Genomic DNA, 15,423 nt, shown 5'->3' on the forward strand with positions numbered 1-15,423 from the left:
AAATTGAAAAGACTATAAACGGGAAACATCTGATTATACTCTTTCTGTTAAATATTTATAACTTAATCAGATGATAATTCAAAATCTTAAAAAAAAAAAAATCTAGACTAGAGATATCCTAATAAATTTTTAACTGTTTATAAATAATTTTTTATTTCTGTAAAAGGAAAGAGAGAATAGAACACGCAAAAGGTGTGGTTAGAGTAAATGAAACACTGTCGTTTCCTAATTGGGCGTGCGTTTTATGACCTCTGGGTGTTTTCACTCATCTCTATGTAATGCCGTTGAAGCCAAAGGATGCCATTCACTCGTTCCTTCACTAAATAGTTCAGTTTCAATGAACCCCAGACGGAAATTACTGTGCTTTCCTCTTCTTCCTTAAGCTAATTCTCGTCCCAGTTTCTCTTTTTCACCTCTAATATGAAAGGAGGCAGAAGCAATTTGGAGGCACCGAAAGATTCTGCAACTTTTGCTGCTGCTGCTACTGGTATCGTTGTTGCTGCTAGCAATGGAGGTGATGACCTGCTAACTCCTCCTGTTGGAAACGATCAGACTCAGTTTCAGATGGTGGAAGAGACGAAGCTCAAGGGCAAGTTTCAGAAGAAGCTGAGGCTGAAGAGGAAGATGAAGAAGTTGCGGATAAAGTGCCCCAGGAGGGTGTTCGTCCAAAGCTTGATGAGGGGTACTTTGAAATCGAAGCAATACGTCGCAAGAGGGTTCGTAAGGTACAGATGTAGAACCTATTTCTGGTTTTTCTGATCTTTTAGAGCATATTGAGTTTTTTTTTTCCCCCTGATTTTATTATGTCTGACTGTGGTTTTCTTTTTCTTTTTTTCCCCTCTTTGGGGTGAAATACAAATGTTGCGAATATAGGGTCAGCTCGAGTACCTTATAAAATGGTGGGTGTTTCTTTTACTTCTTTGTCTTTTGATTCTTATTCCATTATGAAAATGGAGGGAGTTAGTGAATCTGCGTAAATGTGATTGTTATTCTTTTAACTCTGAAGGCGCGATTGGCCTGAAACAGCCAACACTTGGGAGCCCCCAGAAAACTTACAGTCGGTCCCTGATGTTGTTGAAGCTTTTGAAGCCAGGTATGCCCTTCCTATACGGATAAAGAGATTCCATGTTAATATATAAACAATATGAAAAATGATACTCTTAGTTTTCAATTTTTTCTTTATAAAGGGGGCATACAGGAAGCTTATATGAGCATTTGTTATATGGTTAAAGGCAAAGTTTTGTCTTAAGTTCTTGAACTCAAGAAATTGGAGGGACATTATGAATAGTTCGGTTACTCTATTTTCAAATGTATGTTCCTTCTTTCTACTTTGCAGTTTGAGATCTGGAAAGCATCGAAAGAGGAAGCGCAAGCATGCAGTTCATCACACTTTACCCAAGAAGAGGCAGCATCGTTCAACCACTTCTTATAGCCTTAGACAGTTTTCAGCAAAGAGTGTAGCTGACAACCATTGCCAATCTGCTCCCGCCAATGATCTTAGTGTTGCTGATCTTCCTGCTCATCCTCAACCTGTGATTTTTGCTGATGAAGTGGAAGAAAATGGTAATGGTGGCGGTCTTGGAAAAGCTGAACCAGCTAATGAAAATCGGGGTGTGAATGTTCCAAAACTTAATTTTGAAAGGGAAAATGATTATGATCCTAAACTTACAGAGCTTAGAGCTACAACATCATTCATGACAACCAATGGGGTCAATTCAAATAAGCTTGCAATACATATCCAAGAAGCCAATGCTGAAATGAATGGTCAATCTAAGGTGGATAGTATGGGACTGAATCAAAGTGGTCGCTGCAGAGGAGCCAAGAGGAGAAAATCTGGTTCTGTGAAGAGGTTCAAGAAAGACTCTTATGTGTGTGAACCTGATGATGCTCAAAATCAGGCCATCATAGTTGGACAAGCATGGCCAGAAATTGCTGATTTTGGGGGAAATAATAGTCACCAGATGGGTGATGCTAAAACATCCTATAATATCGTCAAGATTATAAAGCCACTGAGCTATTCAGCTTCTGTATCCAGCGACATACCAGATATTATAGTGAACTTTTTGGCCATGAGGTTAGACATTCAACTAACTAGTCCAGCTTTCATATTCTATACCTTTGACTTGACGAAACATCCACAATTGCATGACCCGGAATATTTTCTGAAATAATTTAAGCTTTCTTCAGGGTAAGTATGTCTATTTAAGGAAAGTAAGTATTCCTCCGGTTCTAAATATAAGACCCTTATACTAGTGTGTATAAGGGTCTTATATTTAGGATCGGAGGAGTATAATATTTCCAAATAATATATGTTTCACTTATGAACAACCAGCATTAATTTATGATCCAAAATTAAGACAGCTTTTCAGAAAATTAAACAGATAGGGATATTAGTCTGCCAAACTTCAGTCACTTCCAATAAGCATTTTATTACACATTGTTGAAGACAGGAATTGATTACTAATAAGTTATCACAATAATAATCAAAATCATGTGATGCTTGTCGCGTTTGGGTCATAGGTTTTTGGCTTTAATGACTGGCTTGATTGGTGTGACATTTTATTAGTTCATTGCTTGGCATCCTTAATTGAATAACCTATTTGATCTTAGAGCATAAGTTTGGTGCTTCTATAAGTTGACATGGTTTAACCCTATTAGATCATTTTGCTGTTCTGCCAATCTATTGTCCATTTTATTTGATTGTAACAAAATATGCAGTGAATAAAGAACAGAGGGCAAGAGATGATGAATAACTTTGCATATTCATTTCTGTATTTCTCTTTATTGTATCTGTAGTGCCAATACAATGCATAAATATTGATACTGTACAAATCAAAGGAGGACAAGTATAGGCTTCTGGAGTACTCCACTAGGGCTAGCTGTGAGGGAAAAATATCAGCTACACATAAAATATATTTTGCCTGACGAAGTGCTAGTGAGTGTTGCCGGGTTTGAGAGGCTTTGCCTCTTGTTTGGCTGTTTGGTGCGCTAACAGGTTGCATGTACTTGTAACTGTCAGAGTCTTCAAAATCTTGTGAGGGATGACTTATTATTGGCATTGTTTAACCATGTGTCTTAAAAGAATGCATGTGGGCTTACTCATTTAATTTCGAGAACTTGTCAGCTATGTATGTTTCTTGTTGATGCTTATGCATTTGCTTGCTTATTAATATCTTTCTCGATAAGTATAATGAAAGCCCAAATTCTAAGGCCTTTTGCATAAACAACACATAGTCGCATCTACATTATTAGTGATGTTAGTTCATTTGGAGATGAGATGTCAAAATTGTAATGCCACAGTCTACAGTGAATTTTTCTTGCTCATAGATAATTAGGGAAAATATGGTGAAATTGATTTTTCAATCAGGACCCTGCATGGTTTTTCACACAATGAAGCTAATACTAATATAATAAGCTTTACAGGTCTGATGGAACAGAAGTTGAGGTGGATAACAAGTATCTTAAGGCTAACAATCCACTTCTGGTAATTTAATATCTATCTGCGAATTGGTGGATTAACACTTTACCTCAAAATATGCCTTGATCTAATGACTGCTCTTTTGTTCCAGCTGATCAACTTCTATGAGCAACGTCTCCGGTTCAATCCGACCTTTTGATCGGACAGGTTTAATGAAGGCTTTGCCTTTTGAAGTTAAATCTTGCTGTGTGAAGTTAGTAATCTACAGCGTTTACTTTTGTAGTTAGATCTTCACGAGTTCATTGTTAGTAGTAGTGTTTAAAGTTTGTAGATCTAACATGATAGTGGTGTACAAGTGACCCAAACTTGTGTCGTATCGGATTGACTTTTGGCTTAAAAGTATTTTGGGAATTTCTTTCATGTCTATTTTGTTCTCAATGGACCCGGTAATTTATCAATAGAGACAAAAATTAAGAAATTGGTTAGATTGGATGTGTTCACCTTTAGCCAATCTTTGTCTGAAACAAGATGTTTTTGTTCTGGTTATTATTATTTTTTGGAACAATTAATCATTTGACCCATGTAGTTTTAACTCAGTTATAATTCAATTAAATTTTAACTCTGTCGTAGACAATATAGGTTTGACTCAATTAAAACGAGTTATTAAACTTTAACTTGGTACAATTTAGTTTTTATAATTTTAACCGTTTAAATATTAGTTTCTATTTCTTAGAAAATAAAAGTATAATGACATGAAGGAGCAATCTTTCAAATAGTTAAATTACTAAGTTGTCTGAAGTCAAAGATTAGGGAATATGTTTTAATCAAATTAAAATTATAAGGATTAATTTATATTGAGTTTTAGAACTGTTTCTGTAATCGAGTCAAAATTATGAAAACCTAATGACTGATTTTTCTTTTATTTACAAAAATCATTACTGTGAATTTCATAGAAAGTATTCCAACTTGGACATTGGAAAATTGATATGATTGTGTACAACAAAATCTGAGCTAACTAGCCCAAATCAGCTCTCACAACTTTAATTTGAAATGAACTATTGCTCTTGGATTTGTTTTCTTTCTTGAATGGTCCCAAGAAATACGAGGCATCATGAATAGGAAATAGGAAAGGAGGCAAGGTGGGAATCTAATTTTGGTGCGTATGTGAGAGCTCTTAAATTTTGTTAATGTAGGAGTTAATGGTTCTAATTATATAAAATAGTCCTAAAATGATGTTGTGTAATGAATATGTGTACGCACTTGAAAAAATAAAATGAGTACTACTTCCGGTCCTAATTATAAGAGCCAGTTGACTAATTTGAGAAGATTAAGGAAGTAAGTTGAGTTAGTTATTTGTCCTAAATAGGTGTTGTATTTCCTAAAATATCCTTGTTAATCAAGTGTATTAACTAGAACTATAATTATTAGAAAGATTATCTTGGAAAAAATTGAATAAATATGAGAGACAAAGTGGATTGGGGTTTTATATTTAGGACCAAAATAAAAGTCAAATATGGTCTTATATTAAGAACCGGAGGTAGTACTAGTTTATTTGTTGTAAATTTATTGAACAGTTTATAAATAACATGAGAATTCCAAAATACCAAATAATTCTTCCTTGGCAGCTGAACTTGACTCATTCGTCTCCTCTAATAAATAACATAAATAAAGTTCATTCACATAGAAAAAACTACGCACTGAAGAGTAAAGACATACATGAATCAGAGTCATACAAGGCTATTGATCAAACACCTGAATTTAACCCAACTTTCTTCCATCTCATGTATCTTGTATGATGGCCATCATGCAACGAAAAGTTTTGGTCAAAATATAAGTTTGTACCCATATACATATTATTTACCAGTGGTTTCTTATTTCAATGGGACAACCTTGTTTCATCATGATCAGTCCAATGACAATATAATGTAAATGTTTGAATGAAAATTGAATCTGCCCAATAATGAGCCGGGGAAATGATCACCGATATGATGAGGTACTCCTCCAGTCCTAAATGTAAAACCCGTATACACACTAGTATAAGGGTCTTACATTTAGAACCAGAGGAGTACTTATGCAAGCGACCACATAATACAAAAGCATTATAACTATGATTATTGGTGAATAAATTTAATTAGTTTTAAATCACTCATTTAAAACATCAACTACAAGATTAAGTCATTCCAACTGAATAATTTTAGAAACTCTTTTTTTTCCTGAAAGATGATAATTTACCCTTTTTTAGTTACATTTTTCTAAACTTAGTTTGTTTCCCGTTATATATTAATCATATATAGACATAGACTTAATTTTAACTCGGTTATATATTAATCATATATAAACACAGACTTAATTTAATTTTTTTTTTTTTAAATTTCCTTCAAGCATGATAATGATGAATGGAGTTGCATCTTCATTACACCAATAATTTATTCATTTCAAGGAGTTTTTGGTATACCATAAAATCAATTAAAAAAGTGCTTCACGCGCAAAACTTTCCTCCCCTCCATCTTCTCTCTCCCCCTTTCTTTTTCTTACCTCGTCCGTTATATTCTACTGTTCCAGTGTCTCCCTTCCCATTATATGTGTGTGTGTGTGTGTGTGGCGTCAACAACGTTCTATTCATTCCATTAAACACACACAAACATCTTTTATCCTCCCTCACACAGTATTTCTTTGGTTTCTTTTATTTTTTTCTCTCTTCCACATTTTTGCAACACTCACCCCATTTTTTCAAGTATTAATATAAGGACTTGATATAATATATATACATAAAAGAACCTGATTAGAAAGAAGTTGAAATATAAGAATGTGACAAAACTTGAAAAATGTATGATGGATGGAATGGATATCTATCATGAGGAAATAAAACCAAGAAAAATGTTATTTGAATCAAAACTTTGACACTATCACCATGGTCAGTTTTCCGCATGGTATCATTGATTGTGTTGCTTCCCAATACACGCAAGCAACTCGTTAATATTAAAGTAGCGTCAGCCCTGAGGCTATTTATGCTTACAATTGTTTTGAATTGGGAGAGGGAACCATGTGAGGGGAAATATAAAAACTATGGAAAAGGTTATTTCAGATATGTATGTGTAACTTGTGATACTCACTTACTCTCTGTACACTAGAAGTATTATTTCTTCTCCTTCTCTCTATATATATAATTGCTCTAAATCAAAACTTTGACTTTGTCCAGTCATTTTCAATGGGTATAGAAGATTATCTACGACTTCTATTTACGTACCTTAAACTTACATTGATATCATAGCATTATTCATCTTGATTACATTGTTCCTCCTATATTTACGTACATGATTCCTTTAAATTGTTCTTTATTTCATATTTAATCTGCTTCCTGCCTTTTGCATATTGGTTAGTGTGTTACTAGTCACTTTTTTCATTGATGAGATTATGTTTGTGTTCGTGCATTTGCTCTCATGCCACACCTTGTGGTGTTACTCTAGTTTAACCATAAGTTTCTCATATTTTCTATTATTTACTTTGTTTTCTATTTCATTTTTTTTTTAAATTACATCTTCTTAATCTTTTTTGCTATCAACTTTATTCCTTCTATGTTTAATTATATTGTTTCTTGTTCTATATTTTCTTTTAAATTACATCTCCTTGATCCTTTCTCCTCTTTTCTTTTTTTTTTAGGTTTCCCGATCATCCTTTCAGCATCCTCAGTGTAGGAAAATGGGCCAGTCCACCCTTGGTGGATTGAGCCAAGCCCATTAATTTGGGGCTCTAATGCAAATAACATAACTTGTGGGTCTTAAATGGTTATTTGCAATTTTTCCTTCAAAATATGGATAAGGACAGACGGGGCGGTAGTTTTATTTTCAGAGATAGGATCAGTTTAAAATAAACTGATTCATTCAACCGGTAAATTCTTCCCGCCTGCATCTCTCCTCTCCTCCTCCAACACAAAAGTGCATTGCTGTGAACGTTGATTCCCATTCCATCGCTGTGATCGGAATTCCGCACGTGGCTACCTAATCTGAGATTACTCGACACTTCAGGTATGCCCGAATATCATTATTGGCATCAGAGCATGGTTCTATTTCTTCCGCTGCCCTGTTTCATCTTCTGCGTTGTCATTTTGTTGTTGTGTGCCTCACGGTTGGCACTTCATTCCCACTTCAGTGATTTGCTCTCAGATATTAAGCAAATCTTCTCTTTATATTCAGCATGATAGTTGTTTATAATGATTCTATGTTATTTTTTTTGCGCTTCCATGAACGTCGGATGTGAGAGTTTTTTTTTTGTTTTTTTGTTTTTGTCTCCAACAATTATATGATAGTATTCTGCATGGGAGATGACCGAAAACAATTAAAAACATCTGAAAAACGGTAAAAACGTAGGTTTGGAAGCATGAAATTCATGATGAAAGAGACCCGTTTTCGCACAGTGAAGTTTTTTGTTTTGGGTGTCTGAAAAATGAAGGTTTTAGGCTTCAAAAATTATCCCATTGCGTAGAGCTCGAAAAACGAAGAAAATGACACCAAGAACGCGAAGAACGGACGTCGGACGGAGGACATATGGGGGAGAGAATAATCCGGGTCCGACGGACCCGACCCGCGACGGAAACCGGGTCGGTCAGACCCGGCTGGAGGTTGAAGACAACCTCCAGCCCCCCCAAACGACGTCGTTTTGACATCGTACCAAAAAAAAAAAAACGAGGCGGGGCGGATGTTGGTTGGGCTGGCTTGGTCCGGATCCGGATAGGACCGGACCAAGCCCAACCCGAAGAAACAAAAATAAAAAAAATATAAATATATAATAATAATTTTTTTAAAAAAAATTTGCCAGAATTGCCACGTGGCGCGTGCCGCCACGTGGCACACCTCTTCGACACGTGGACACCACCACCTGAAAGGTGTGGCGCGTGCGGGACGCCGGAACTGCGCGTGTTCTCGGCGGCCGGATCCATGGCGGCGCGTGAAGTACACGCGCCGACAGCGAGAGTGGGCGAAGTTTTTTTTAAAAAAATTTTTTGCTAATTCTTCCTTCTAGGGGCGTGTAGGCGCGTGAATGGTCCAATTGGGGTGTGGTTTGTCTCTAAAAATCCCTAAAATTAGGATCTTCATTTTAATTTATAATTTGATAATTTTAGAGACAATTTAGGATCCATTTATGAGTATTTTAGTGCATTTTCTGGTGTTTTTAGTGGATAAAAAAATTCCAGAATATTCAAAATAATTTATATTATTTTGTTCTAGGTGAAAATGGAGCAAGAGGCTTCTAGTAGCACTGAAAATACCGATCATGGTTCATTGGAATACTCATTCTAGGTGATGAAATTCCAGAATATGAACCTGAGGATGAGGATCCTGAGGAGGACCCTGAAGAGGTTCCTCAAGAAGACCCAGAGGAGTTAGTGGCTTCCGGACCTGAGTCGGAAACTATGTTCCCCACTGAACCTCTCTCTATCAAACCTCAATTAGTCTATAAAGATTCACTGGATCTCCCTAATGAAATTGAAGTTGAGGAAGGAGAAGAGGTGAACCAACCTTTGACCCCCGCATTAGCTATGAGTATAGCTGAGAGAGATGCAGCAAAACTGACAAATATAAAGGAATCAATGGCGTGCTCGCCAATTACATCCAATACATGACCGATAAGAAGAATACAGAATTCTACCTTAAAGTCATAATGGAGTACATAAGAGCAATAAGGGTTAGAGGCGGACCTAAAGGCAAACCCATAAGAAAATCTTACTGGATTTGGGCCATAGAGCTAGTATCCTCCTTTATGAACAAAAACGCAAACTCAGGAGCCTAAGGAAAGCAATGCTTGATTACCTTTATGTGCATATCAAATAATGTAATATTTACATATGCTTTATTAATATTTGTTGTATTAAATTTTTTTATGGTTTCATGCATTGTAAACAGACTAAATATGTTGTTTCATTTAATGAAATTACTTGAATTGTTGTTATGATTATCTTGTGAATAGTATGTGTATGCTTTTTATAAGTGGGAGCTTTTAGAAGATAAGACTTCTAAGAGTCATAATTTTTCTTTGAAGTGCTTATATAAAATCCTTGATAGGAAATAATGTTTGTTGCTTGTATCTGTGTGATGGGAGGTACAAACGTATGCTCTTGATCATGGATCTTGCAGCAACATTACTTTCTGATCAAGGATGATATAAGTACAAGACATTGTACACTTCGCTGTGCTATATATAACTAAGATGTTCTATGGTACGTCTCTTTTAGAGAGAACGTAGAATAATGTGGGATAAATTTGCTTCAGAACTGAAAATGGCAACCAGAACATAATTGCTGAGCTTAATAAGGGAGAAAAGCTCAACGGGGATAACTGGGACATATGGCACCGAAAGGTTCAATACATCTTGGAGGAACAAGATGCGGTTGAACCTTTAACCACTGCAATGGTCGAACCTGAAGCTGGGAATACGGCCCAACATAGGAGAGACCAAGAGGCTTACCTAGTGTGGAAGAAGAAAAACAGCATAGCAAGAATTACGCTTCTGAGTGCCATGGCTGATGACATTATGTGCGAGTTTGAGAGGCACAAAACTGCACAGGCTATGTGGATAGCGTTAAAGGACAAGTTTGGTGGTACTTCTACCACTAAACTTAGAAGGTTGACGATTAAGTTCGACACCTATAAGCTCAAGCCAAACAATCCAATGAAACAACATTTGAGAGAGATGGCCAACATGATCAGAGAACTTAAGGAAGCAGGCCATGTCCTGTCTGATGAACAGCAAGTACAGGCTGTTATCAGATCGCTTCCTGCTAGCTGGGAACACATGAAAGTCAACCTGACCCATAATGAAAACACATCGTTACTTTTAACGATGTAGCCAAACACTTGGAGCTGGAGGATGAACGTTTAGAGGCTTACAAGACCTCTGGACAAGCTTATTACACCGAGGATGCCGGTACTTCCCAATCAAGGCCCGATTCCAAGAAGGGCAAGAAGTTTCAAAAGAAAGGGAAGAAGGGTGGTCCTCAATCCAAAAAGGAAAGAAGCAATTCAAGAAGAAGGGAAAGAAAGGTGGGAAGAAGAAGCTAGACCTGAAGAAGGTCAAATGCTTCGCCTGCCAGAGAATGGGCCATTCGCACGTGACTGTTCAAAACAGGCTGAGAGCGAAAAGGTATTAGTGGATTATGTGAATTCACATGTTTCATATGTTTCTAGTACTGTTTTTCTAACAGAACCTGTTTCTTCTTCTTGGATTATAGACTCAGGCTCCACAGACCACGTGACCAGGGATCGAGGATCCTTTATCGAGTACCGTCGGTTGCCGTATCAAAGCAAGTGGCTTTACGTTGGGAACAACGCGAGGATCGAGGTTAAAGGTTTGGGCACCTGCAAATTTACTTTGCGTGGTGGGAAGACCTTGATACTCCATGATGTACTTTATGCTCCTGACATCCGGCGGAACTTGGTTTCTGTATTGTGTCTGTTAGAATTTGGGTTTAATGTAAACTTTCATGGTAAAGTTGCAGACATTTTTAGCAACTCTGTTCTTTATGGTTCAGCTTTCCTGTTTAAGAAGTTCTTTGTTTTAGATATTGTTGGTGATTTCAATAGTAATGAATGCTTTGCTGTTTCTTCGAATAACATTGACATAAACACCTGGCATGCTAGACTAGGACACATTAATCAAAATAGAATGATTAAACTAGCGAAAGAAGGATTGTTGGGTGCCATTCCCAATATGGAAATGTCACTATGTGAGAATTGTCTAGCTGGTAAGGCAACAAGAAAGCCTTTCGGTAAGGGAAAAAAGGGCTGAAACTCCATTGCAATTAATCCATTCTGATATTTGCGGTCCAATGAGTGTGAGGGCAAGACACGGAGCTTGGTATTTTATTACCTTTATTGACGATTTTTCACGATATGGTCATGTCTATTTGATCTCGCATAAGTCTGAAGCTCTTGAGTGCTTTAGACGGTACATAAATGAGGTAGAGAATCAAATGGACAGTAAAATTAAAGCATTACGAACTGATCGAGGTCGTGAATATTTATCTGATCAATTCAAACAGCTCTGTGAAGAAAAAGGGATAATCAGACAACTGACTATCCCTGGCACTCCACAACAAAATGGGTTGCTGAAAGAAGAAACAGAACTCTTTTAGACATGGTTAGGTCAATGATGGCTCAAGCAAACCTGCCAATTTCTTATTGGGGTGATGCTTTGTTAACGGCAACCTTCATACTTAACCGTGTACCCTCAAAATCAGTCGCTTCCACACCCTACGAGTTATGGACAAAACGCAAACCAGATCTAAGCATCTTGAGACCCTGGGGGTCAGCGGCGTATATCCATGATGCTTCTCATAAGCATGGGAAGTTGGGTCCCCGAGGAAAGAAATGTATCTTCATAAGGTACTCTGAACAATCAAAGGGATACGTTTTCATAGGTGAAAACGAAGATGGAACCGTGACTGAAATAGAATCAAGAGATGTAATATTCATTGAGACTGAATTTCCTAATAGAGGAGATGTTGACCGTACCGTTTCTCTTTATGAAACACAGGAACAAGACAGTACAGAACAAATTGACAAACCAGAATCGTCTAGGTGTGTCAATCTGAGTGGGAGCCAAGAAAGGTCAACACCAAGACCTGAACAAAGAAAGAAAGATAAGCAAAAAGCTCCCGTCAGAAGGAGTAACAGGGAAAGTGTTCCCAAAAGACGCTTTCAAATAGAAGGCGAATCTCTCTTAGTTACTCCAGAAGGGGATGATGAGCCCCGTTCTGTACGAGAAGCCTTGTCAGGTCCTGCGAAAGATGAATGGATGAAAGCTATGGAAGAAGAAATGGACTCAATGAACAAGAACCAAGTTTGGGTGTTAGTTGATCTTCCAAAAGGGCGTAAAGCCATTGGGAACAAGTGGGTTCTCAAAATTAAAAGAAAAGTGGATGGATCAATTGACAAATACAAGGCTCGATTAGTGGCAAAGGGGTACACGCAACAGGAAGGAATAGATTACGAAGATACGTTCTCACCTGTTGTGCGTTTCAATTCTATTAGACTTATTTGGCAATAGTAAACAGTTTAGATCTAGAATTACATCAGATGGATGTAAAAACCGCATTTCTGAATGGTGATCTGGATGAAGAAATCTATATGGAACAACCATTAGGTTTCATTGAAAAAGGAAAAGAAATAAAGTTTGTAAACTCAAAAGGTCCATTTATGGATTGAAGCAGTCATCCAGACAGTGGTATTTGAGGTTTCACAAAGCGATAACCTCATATGACTTCCAAATGATAGAGGAAGACCACTGCGTCTACATTAAGCGGTTTGAGGGTAATTTTGTCATATTATCCTTATATGTAGACGATATACTATTAGCCGGAAATAGTCTAGATTCGGTGGTGGCTATTAAAGAATGGCTTTCGTCGAATTTTGAAATGAAAGACATGGGTGAAGCAGAGTACATACTTGGAGTTAAGATCCAAAGAAATCGTTCAAAACGAATCCTCTCTCTTTCACAAGAGAATTATATCAACAAGATTCTTGAGCGATTTAACATGAAAGACTGCAATCCCATGAGTACACCCGTTGCCACTGGAGTGGCTTTGAGTTCTGACATGTGTCCCAAAACCGAATCTGATAAAAAGAAGATGGAAAGAGTTCCATATGCCAGTGCTGTTGGTAGTCTGATGTACGCAATGATGTGTACAAGACCAGACATCTGTTATGCAGTGGGACTGGTGAGCAGATTCCAGTCTAACCCCGGTGAAAAGCATTGGAAAGCAGTGAAGAGGATCTTGAGGTACTTAAAGGGAACTTCCAATTATGCACTGTGCTACGAAGGAGGTGACCTGCGTCTTGTTGGGTACTCCGATGCTGATGTAGGCGGAGATGAAGAAGAACGAAGGTCAACTTCAGGTTATACCTTCTTACTCAACAATGGCGCCATATGTTGGAGTAGCAAGAAGCAAACGTGCATTGCCTTACATTCGATGGAAGCTGAGTTTGTGGCTTGCACTGCAGCAGTGCAAGAGGCTTTATGGCTGAAGAGATTTATAGAACACCTTGGATTTGGAAACGAGAGTACCAGTCCAGTGATGGTATACTGTGACAATACTGCAGCCATAGCCTATACTAAAGATCCTAAGTATCACAGCAAAACCAAGCATATTGACATCAAGTATAATTTTGTTAGAGATTACATAGCACAAAAGATTGTTACTGTACAATATATTTCAACCAAATGTATGGTAGCAGATCCTCTGACAAAGCCAATAGGCGAAAAAGTTTTTAAAGAACATGTACAAGCCCTTGGCATACGTAAAGTGTAATATGAACGCTTCATTAATGAAATTGTATTTCGTTATCACTTTATGTGTTTGTCCGAAAGTATACAATGTCTAGTATGTCGTACAGGTTAAAAAAGGTTGACTCTCTCACACGGGCAACCGCCTTTGACACTCATGTGGAGTGAACAAAGATGAGACATTTGTGTTCACCAGTAAAGCAGCAATGAATGCTGATATGGTAGAGAAGAAACACAAACTTTATGTCGCCTTGACTAAAGTGTAGCAAGTCAAGATGAGATCCACGTTGATAAAGTTGGATCGAAGTTTGGAATCCCACTTCCATAATACCTGTAGCCAGACAACAAACTCTTCAACGTCGACGTCATAACAATGAGCAGAATTGAAGAATTTGGGTTTAGATACTGAGTGTGTCTGGACCTAAGTCTGTACGGTGTTAATAATAAATCTAAATCGACATACACTCTTATAGTAAAAGAGTAACACCGTAGCATGTGTTTCATACCACATGTGCTGAAAGAACCGCAAAAGGGAAGCAAGTGAAAGATCCCTGCTTCATTGTTGTGTGAGTCCCAGGGAGGAATTATCCTCCTATTGGTGTCCTTTGACTTTGACAATATCATGAAGATATGTTTCAGTGACTGCTACTTTGGCATATGTCCTATGGTCATGATTGATGCGATCTAAGGTAGTATGCTAAGAAAGCGACTGATTCATTTCAAAGTGATGTTGGGCGAAAGGAAGATTGACTGTGATATACACACCTATGCTAGTGTCTGTGACATGTCCCTTATGAAATTTTGTGGTCGTAAGTGTGGATACTAGACATAAGAGAAAGGTAATCTGAGTCAACTTTTGACTCGAGAGGGATTAGATTTACCATGAAAAAGTGTATATAAGTAAATCTAGGACATCTTAGGCATAATTTTAAAATTCGCGCTACACGAAAGGAGAAGGTAACTTGTGCTGGTCCTATAAAAGGATTTCTAGTACAGGCACCTAAATGAAGACGTCATGCCCACGCGGTCACGGCAAAGCACTGAGTATGAAACTAAGAGGAGGCGAAGAGATGAGACCCTTGACACCTAATCCACCAAGTGTGAGTGGGAGATGTAGGAAAATGGGCCAGTCCACCCTTGGTGGATTGAGCCCAAGCCCATTAAATTTGGGGCTCTAATGCAAATAACATAACTTGTGGGTCTTAAATGGTTATGGCAATTTTTCCTTCAAAATATGGATAAGGACAGACGGGGCGGTAGTTTTATTTTCAGAGATAGGATCAGTTTAAAATAAACTGATTCATTCAACCGGTATAATTCTTCCCGCCTGCATCTCTCCTCTCCTCCTCCAACACAAAAGTGCATTTGCTATGAACGTTGATTCCCATTCCATTGCTGTGATCGGAATTCCGCGCGTGGCTACCTAATCTGAGATTACTCGACACTTCAGGTATGCCCGAATATCATTACTCAGAATGTCAATCCTAAATCTAATTTCTGGGCTTGTAGCTCATGTGTAGGATGAGAGTGTCTATAGGGGATAATCTCATCCCTTGTGGTCTTTGGGCTATTTTTTGTGTCCCTTATTTTTTTATTTGCCCTTACCGTGCATAATACTTAGTTTGATTCTTTTACTTTCTTAGTTTCTTTTAGGATAGAGTATTAACTGTTAATATTTAATATTTTTTAAGTTGAATGGTCTGCGAGGCAAGCCAATCTCGCATGGC

General features: G+C 37.6%; 1 protein-coding gene across 1 annotated transcript; it reads left to right on the forward strand.

Moving 5' to 3' along the window:
• Nucleotides 1-420: 420 nt before the first annotated feature.
• LOC114711135 (chromo domain-containing protein LHP1-like) lies at nucleotides 421-3,903 on the forward strand. Its single transcript, XM_028895484.1, has 7 exons — nucleotides 421-514; nucleotides 547-725; nucleotides 874-899; nucleotides 1,007-1,093; nucleotides 1,337-2,074; nucleotides 3,424-3,484; nucleotides 3,570-3,903. The coding sequence occupies exons 1-7, from the start codon at nucleotides 421-423 to the stop codon at nucleotides 3,615-3,617; spliced, it is 1,233 nt and encodes a 410-aa protein (XP_028751317.1). The 3' UTR covers nucleotides 3,618-3,903.
• Nucleotides 3,904-15,423: the final 11,520 nt, after the last annotated feature.

The sequence above is a fragment of the Neltuma alba genome, unplaced genomic scaffold (genome assembly GCF_004799145.2).
Source record: "Neltuma alba isolate B1F8T4 unplaced genomic scaffold, ASM479914v2 tig00011277_pilon, whole genome shotgun sequence".
In the NCBI taxonomy this organism is placed as follows: domain Eukaryota; kingdom Viridiplantae; phylum Streptophyta; class Magnoliopsida; order Fabales; family Fabaceae; genus Neltuma; species Neltuma alba.